Here is an 8,844-nt window from a genome sequence, read left to right as displayed (position 1 = left end):
ATATAATTACGAGTATATAGACAGTGCCGACACGGTCGTAATGATTTATCGTAATGTCTTGGGTCTAAATTTAAGATATATTATGCATGCTCACCCTTGAGTCTTAAATCACAGAAATGTTTTGAAATCATTGAAATTCTTACCGAATACGTCTTATTTGAATTAAAGAATGAATAAACTGTATATGGGAAGCTGCATTCCTTATTACAGATGAAGTAAAGTTTACTTTTTTCTCTAGAAAAATTCCAGTTTTTTAGCGACACTATGTAATCATATTGTGACCAGCTATAGTGTGAAGAATTTTAAACATAACTTACATACTTCGTAATACATATGAGCCGTGCCATGACAAAACCAACATAATGGGTTTGCGACCAGCATGGATCAAGACCAGCCTGCGCATCCGCATCCCTGTTGTTCGCTATCAGTTTCTCTACTTGTAATAGGGTTTGTAAGCGAACAACATGGATCCTGATCAGACTGCGCGGATCGTAGTTAACTACAGACAGTTTGAAGAAAATGTAAATGAAAAGAAATTTATTATAAGTTTATGACAAGTTGGCTTATTCGCCATTCTTGCAAACATATATTTGAAATGTTATTAGGATATCCTCAAACCAAATTATTGAAGGTCTTGTATGGTAACAACGCTTTGTGGTTGATTTTGTGGGCCATCACTCTGAACAGTCTGCTGCGTTCTGTTTTGACTTTGATGCGTCATAAAGCTGCCAGTTTGATTTGGAAGATTTACTGGCGCTTGCTGATAAGGTTGGGCATTCATATGTCGATTACCTTTAGATACTGCTTGTTCTGGTGGAGGTTCTATGCGGCCGAGAAAATATTGAACCGGCTTAGCTTGTTGTTGTTGAGAGTCCTGGTTCGCCTGATTTTGAATGATAATCAATGCATTTGGCTGCTTGCAAACTTGGTTGCTTTTAAATTTGGACGGTATAAGTTTGTGTCGTATTAATCCAAGAACAGTCAATGTGACAAATGCTGATAGAAGTAACATACCGCCACCATAATAGAATAGTTCCTTCCAGTGTAAATCATCATCGTTAAGAGCAGCTTAAAAAGTCAAAATAAAGATCTATACAATGAAGACCCAAAATATATCATTTCAGTTAAAATATACATAACCAAATGCTGAAAACAACATTTAACCTTCTTTGTATTTCTATTCACAAAATATGTATGAAAAGAACACTGGTGACTTCTCATGATTCTTGCCAAAATAATCAAATTTAAAGTGTTTTTATTATTATCAAAAACAGAACTAAATAAGCTTAAATTTATTCTAGAAAATTACCTGCCAATTTTATCTCTATATAAGCCGGCTTACCTCCAATTTCATTTGTTATAACACCACCAAGACCAGCAAACATTAGGATAAGTCCTTCAACAATTCGCACATTTTCCCCTCCAAACTCTTCCGGGACAGCATCATCTCGTAAACCTTCGCAAAATGCTGATAGAGAAAAAGCATTACAGAATTTTTGACGATTAAGAATAGTTTATTGTGATCGTGTTTAGGACGTGTTCTACTTTTGGAAATACAATAACAGGTAACCGAGGTTAATATTTGACAAAGAAGCAAACAAAAAATTAATTGATTCTTAATATAACCTTAGTTTTTTTAAACAAAATATGACAATAATTATTGTTTGTATTTTAGTTGTACTCAACAATGAATTTTTTTCCCAATCTAATCGTATACGGTACGACCCTAGCGGAAAATAGTCACTCCATATTCTGATATGTATTGTAATCATTTTGAGTACAACAAAATACGAACACAACGGCATATCATGTCATAAAAAAATCTAAGGATTTTATTAGTACGGTCGTAAAAACGTTTAACACGGTTATTAAGTTGCCGTTTAAACGGTTAGCATTTTCTCTAACCGTGACACCCCTTTTTAAAGTACTCAATATTACTCTGTATTTATCGCTGTAACAAACACATAAAGTAAAGTCACACGACCAGCAGAATAAAGAAAACGACTGAGAGAAAGCTTGAGATAAAATAACAAATGCATGATCCCTAAATTTGGGACCGACAGTCCTTCAAGTGTGTTAAAGCATAATTACTTGAGAAGTTTACGGAATTTTATGGCTATGTATATTTGGAGTAGGTATCACGTCATCGGAAAACATTGCTCAAAGAGCAAAGTTTGATACCATTCTATGTTAAATCAGTGATGAATAAGATACATATTTAAAAGTAATGATGTCATTTAATTGAACTGATCGCAATCGAAGAATATACCCCTTACCAAACAAAGCAGCAAACAGGATACTAAATGGGAAGAAGTACCAAACGGTAACTGCTTTAGGCGCTATAAAGCAACAAATAGACATACAAAATGCTGCCACAAATAAAATACCAAAAACTACTTTCATGCGGTCTGCCTTCAGCTTTCGCTTGTGCAATCTGAAAGTAAATATAAACAAAGAGATAACTATAAGTGTGACTTCATGAAAATGATGTTTTGGCAATTTTATATACCTCCCTGATTATTTTCATCTTAAGCTAGATTATCATAATGATTATGATAATGATGATGATGATGATGATGATGATGATGTTTATGATGATTATTGGGATTTCGATGAATGGTGGAGGTTCTTAAAAACTTTATTCGTTCTGGAGGATTAGCTGAATCAATTTTGATGTGTCTACTAAAATTGTACAAACCGGCTCTCTTCCTCGTAGTAAACTTTCTTGAATATCCATGCTAAAAACATTCCCAATAGTTCTCCGAAAGTCGGCATTAATGCGTAAGAGAGATTCCCTGCCACATTTAACTTTAAGTGTACAGCCATTGAGGGGATTTGACCTTGAGGCGTTTCAATGCCTAAAAATATATAATAGAACTTTTCTTCACTACCAGAAATCACAGAAACCTTATTGAAACGATCAGTACAGATCTGAGATCATTTATGTCCATGATAAAAAACTGATAACAGAGACAAATAAAGAATAAGTTTGCTCACCAAAAAGTCTTTTCATACTTATTACAGATAATTGCTAGTTTACCTATAATGTTTGAAACTTAATTACAAAAATTCTGGAAAAAATGTCAAACATGTACATAATGGATCGAAACTGTTTTGTCAATAAATATCAGAAAGTTATTTTTACATTTGCATCCATTTAGATTATCGGAGCGTACTTATTATTCAACATTTATATAAAAGTGAAGTTGAAAAACAATCCCACCGAATAAAAAAGATGTCATTTATAAATTTTGACTTTTATATCATGCTGACTGTCTTAAGAGACCGTTTCATTAAGCGACCGTTTTGGGTGTTTCCCTTGCCCGGTCGCTTAATACACGTTTGACTGTACCTTCTAGGCTTCAACAATGTATATCGTTCTTATGCTCACTTTAGAACAAACAACGAATAGAGTGTTATCTATCAAAGAAAATTGTGTGTTTTAATCCAGTTCTAACTAACAACTAATAGTATATATAAAATTTAATGTGCTTTGTATTTATTGACTACGTTGAACATTGTAATGGCTTCAAATAAATAATACGACAAAATAAAAGAATTACCCCATTGGTAAAAGAAATATATAGCACATGTTGACCAAAATAGTGCGCTCTTTAGAATTTGTTTACTTCCAACACCAACGGTCCTTGCAACAAATGTTCCTGTTCCATCTTTCATGTTGAGTTTAAGTTCCTGTAGCGTTAAGCCGAGCAATCCTATTCCGATGCAAAAACCTGTGCAGCCCCTTAAAATATAAAAGTTAAAGCTGAACTTTTTACAAGGCTAGTGCATTCAGCTATAAGTGGTGAAACAAAACCACCTTTCTTATTACGGTGTCTTCATGTCAAATGGTATCAATAGGAATATTCTTTTATCAAAATGTGTATTCATTATATAACTATACACATACATTTAATAAGGAAACAAAATATTTAGCTAATTCATATAAGTCGGATCATTTAGTATTCGCTCGTTTCATGAATTTGCAGGGCTTTTAAAAATTCAATTTGAATGAATCTTGAACAATATTTATCAAATCATTCTGACCTAATTTCGTAGCTATATATTTATTGAAATGCATAATTTCGTTTGTGCACCTAAACATTTTTACAAAAATACCTTAAAAAAGCCCTCCGCTTAATGTCAGGTGGATCTCTTATTAGTATGAAAATTAAGATAATCTGTCCAGCATATGTCCCAAGTCTTGATAAGAATAACGCTTTCATTCTCTTTGTTGTAAAATATTCTAACACTGGTATCAATGCTCCTAGTTTGATGAAACTCATGCCTATTGCTGAAAAATCATAATATAGAAATTGTTACTATGAAACGATAATCAATCAATCAATCAATCAATCAATCAATCAATCAATCAATCAATCAATCAATCAAACAATCGATACACAGGATCAAACAGTTAATTACCGATCGGTCAGTTAATTATTTTTATTTCGACAATTTAGAACATCACGTAAATGTTTGTTAACAAATGAAAATGAAAAAAGTTTCACTATAATTGTGGTTTTACTCTCTTCAGTAACGTGTTTCGTATTATTAGAATTGAACTCACCTGCGGGTCCATAGAGAAAGAATTTTACACCGCCTTCGGCTCCCGCTGCAAGATAAGATAGTACGATAACGGCTATCATGACGAAACCGGCTCCAACACAAACTGTTGCCCGGTAACCAAAACGAATCATAACAACTGCACCCAGTGGAGCTGTGAAAAAATGAAAACATACAATTTAATAAACGCTCTCAAATTGTATAGAAAAATACGCCAATCCATTGAATATTACTTTTTCTTCATTTTTAATAACCTGCATAATAGTTTTTGTATTATTTTAAGATTGGATTATTTATTATAACTCATTAATTTCCATTTGTAAGTTTTGAAATGAGCGTTAAAAGATTTGATTCTGCCATAGCCTTTGTTACGAACATGGTAACCGTCTTAAATAATTTTTTTAATAAACTGGTTTCATATTTTCCAAGATATTTAAAGCTGCAATGCTTTGTTAAGCGAGTATATTTTTATGATTTTATCTGGCTGCAATTTCATTGAAACAATTAAGATGAAAACACGTGTAATCAATTTATATCACATATACGTATGTATATGTGTTTGCGGATTGTGAATTATTATACGATTTTTTAATTCCCCTCCATTAAAGGGTACTGTATTTCTATTTTTTTCATATTCATATTACTTTAGATTTTTTATAAGAAATTTATTGCTGATATATGACGCTTAATATCATTTATGATACGTATATTGTAAAGATACACATTAACTTTGATAGCTATAATTAGAATCTAAATGTTTACAAAAAATATAAAAATAAATATTAAATGCTTTGTATCATATATGTATAATACTAGGGTATAGTATTATCAACTTTCATTAATACGTACTTTATTATAGTGTAAATATATTATACATTATAATTACCATTGAATTACACTAATAAATGATAGAAATAACGAATAACAATTCAATCATAATGAGACAGTAGGACACGGCATAGTTTATAATTAATATGAATATAAAATACATGTCAATATTCCAAATGCAAACTTACCGTACAGATTAACAAGTGCCACGAACAGTGATACAATATCTCCGTCAGTTCCGGCATCAGACGCCATTTTGAGAATAGAGGCAACTATCAACAACTCCATACTGCTTAGCAACGCATTTATCAAAGCGCATGAAAGAACTATTAACCAAGCTCGATATCCTCCATTTGGCGGGTTTTCTAAAGTGGCGCCCTCTTCAGGTGGTTCGAGCTCTAGAGCTCCATCTCCAACTCCAACAGTTACAGGTTGGTCTGTTACTCTGTTATGCAACGTCACGACATTATTGTGTCTTAACATTTCTGTGTATGGATTAATATTGCAAATTTGACAATTCCTCGAAGTTCATCTATTAATTATAAATTCAAAATAAGTCACGTTGTCCGAATATGTGATGACAAAAGTTTAAGGTTTTGCCTCCTTATAATACTTATATGTACAAAGATACATACTCTGCTTTCCCTAATGTTACAGTACTTTTGCGTGTAGGTACACTACCTTGTAATCAATCGACAAGTTTTTAGTCCACGTAAACCCTTCAGTATTATACTTGTCTTAACAAAGGTATTTTAGCGTGGGATAATTGACCGCTTTTTTGTTATTTCGGATTGAATAGTCGGAGTAAATAACCGAATATCAATCATGAATCGGGTATTTATATCCTTTTTTTAAAGTGACTCCTCCGCAGGCTTGGGTAATGGTAATACAGTAAGAACGCATTACCTTTCTTGAGAGTAATGCAATGTAATGATACTGCATGGCAATTTGCATTACTTCTTATGGTACTGGAATGCAAAATTCAGGTAAGGAGGTGCATTACTACGCATTACTTTGCATTACTTAAAAAAACAATGTTATGTGAATTCAGTTTGGTTGTATTTTCATTTATAGGTAAAACACAGAGATTAATATCTTGAGTCATCTATAAAGAAGGCAGTAAGTGAAGCAAAAATCACAGCATTTGTGGAAGAATCCTTTTCAATTTCAAAAATATGTACATGTACTCCGAACAACCCTAAGCAGTTAAACGCCATAAAAACTTTAATTTCTTACATAGCTGCCGACCTTGTACCAATCTCAACGGTTGAAAGTGATCAATCAATTTGCAAAATATCTTAGCTTGGCAAAAAGAAGTTGTTAAATGCTCAAATGTAATGGTAATGGTACTGCATTTCTTGGTCCAAGTAATGGTAATGTACTGCATTTCTTGGTCCAAGTAATGGTAATGTACTGCATTACTTGCCTGCTGTCCAAAAAAAAAACATTAACATGTTTTTAGTTTAAAAATTTGTAGGATTTGATAATTTGCTATTTGTAAATATGCTTAGAACATGATTCTTTTGCACTTTGAGCAGTCTTTGTTCTAGGTATGATAAAGGTATGATAAATAGAATACTATATTCGTGTATATTCAGTCTATATTAATTAAACGAGATGAATAAAATAAATTATGCTCGCTAGAGGCTCGCATAATATGAATGTATTCAGCTCCTTGAAAAATGTAGTATTGAATCTATACAATAATTTAATATATCCTCTATCAAAATTAAACTCTAATTGATAAAATGCCGCATTTATTCCCCTTTAAGATTGAGACTTGACATAATTATAAAAACTGACGTTCAAAATGACTTCGTGGAAGCAGCCTTATTTCAAAATGACTTCGTGGAAGCAGCCTTATTCAAAATCTGTAAGCTATTGTCTAGAGGTTATTTTTTGTCATTTGAAACCTGAAAATGGGAATTCGGTTAAAAGTAACACAAAAGGATAGTTTGACTATCTTAAATCAAATAATTGAATGCCACATTGTTAATGTTATAGATACTTTAATAGTTTATTTAGTTATTGTTAGAGGTCATACATGTATATACAAAGGGTTAAAATATTGATTTTATTATCTTTTTGTCCCCCAACATTTTAATGTGTTAATTTATGGTAAGTTAGATAATAATAATTAATGTAATAAATGTGCATAGTGTTGCGTGTCAATTATTAAGAATTAACATAAAAAGTGGCAATAAACACTTTCAGAACTAGCAGACGTCAGTGGTATTTCGAGTAAAGATAACGGGTTGCGTATGTAAAATGGTCTGACATATGGTAGGTTTAACAGTTAATGTCAATTTACAAAAGATGTGTTGAAGTTTATACTGTGATGAAGCTAAGATCTAAAGCTTTCGATTGGTGTAATACATTTTAAAACACAACAAACCAGCGGTTTCATTTTATATTGTTTTAGCATTAATTAATCTATCAATCTGTCGATCAGCAACTGAATCATCACCATCGTCATTCATGCTGGTGTCATCGCCACTATCATTATAATTACTGGTATTAATAAAAGAGCTCCACTGAGATTCAACAGTATCAAAAACTAAAAGATTGAATGTCCCGCATAGATGAAAAAAAAAACACTTTAAAAAATACTCAGAATGAAAAAGGATATTTTTTTTTTTTGCGTACGGGCGTGTGTGCGTACGATTTTTTTCCTGATTTTAGTTCAAAGCGTTTAATGATTTTCATTTCTAATATTTTTACTTATTACTTTTGTAAAAAAAAAAGAAGCGGATAATGCAAATGACAGTCAATTTCGCACACCAGTTATGCTTTATCGGAATACAAATGGCGAAAATTATACTTAACAAATAAGATACATATATGAGCCGCGTCACGACAAAACCAACATAGTGGGTTTGCGACCAGCATGGTTCCAGACCAGCCTGCGCATCTGCGCGGCTGCGCAGGTTGGTCTGGATCCATGCTGGTCGCAAACCCACTATGTTGGTTTTGTCGTGACGCGGCTCATATCTGTTTTATACCCTAGCTTTTGTAATTCGTTTAAAATTAGCAATTTAGAATTTAAGATGTGTCGCATAGTTTAAAGTTTGGCGTTATTTCATGACTTCGCTTTCGTGTATATAATTAAACATCTTATTTCATGCATGTATTTACGAAGCATCGTATGGAAATTTTACAGCAGTTATATACCTTTGACATTATACCGTAATAAAATCGGCGTTTTCAAAATTTATAATATGTCGTAAAATAGGATTTACAATGTACAATGTAATATGAATTTTGGTTCAATCTTGTTTCTAGCTTGAATAGAATTCAAGTAGATTACTACGCTAAATTGAAAAAATGGCCAACAAATGAAACTTTGACACTACAAATTTAAAACTTGCCATTCATAACAATACATAGTTATTATTGACAGTAAAGGTCTTACTTCTAAAGTTACTGGTTGTAAGCTACTAACCTTCGCTA

General features: G+C 32.3%; 1 protein-coding gene across 1 annotated transcript; it reads right to left on the bottom strand.

Moving 5' to 3' along the window:
• Nucleotides 1–522: 522 nt before the first annotated feature.
• On the bottom strand, nucleotides 523–6,121 carry LOC132716724 (uncharacterized). The gene is made up of 8 exons (XM_060700046.1): nucleotides 5,583–6,121; nucleotides 4,571–4,720; nucleotides 4,120–4,294; nucleotides 3,564–3,745; nucleotides 2,699–2,858; nucleotides 2,277–2,434; nucleotides 1,343–1,468; nucleotides 523–1,068 (listed from the first exon to the last, which is right to left on the bottom strand). Exons 1-8 carry the CDS (start codon nucleotides 5,875–5,877, stop codon nucleotides 623–625), a joined length of 1,692 nt encoding a protein of 563 aa, XP_060556029.1. The 5' UTR covers nucleotides 5,878–6,121; the 3' UTR covers nucleotides 523–622.
• Between the last annotated feature and the right edge of the window lie 2,723 nt (nucleotides 6,122–8,844).

This window comes from Ruditapes philippinarum, unplaced genomic scaffold (genome assembly GCF_026571515.1).
Source record: "Ruditapes philippinarum isolate M1 unplaced genomic scaffold, ASM2657151v2 ctg6216_1_1_1_1, whole genome shotgun sequence".
NCBI classification, from domain to species: domain Eukaryota; kingdom Metazoa; phylum Mollusca; class Bivalvia; order Venerida; family Veneridae; genus Ruditapes; species Ruditapes philippinarum.
The sequence above is the reverse complement of the archived record's forward strand: the minus strand, read 5'-3'. Positions and strand labels throughout refer to the sequence as shown.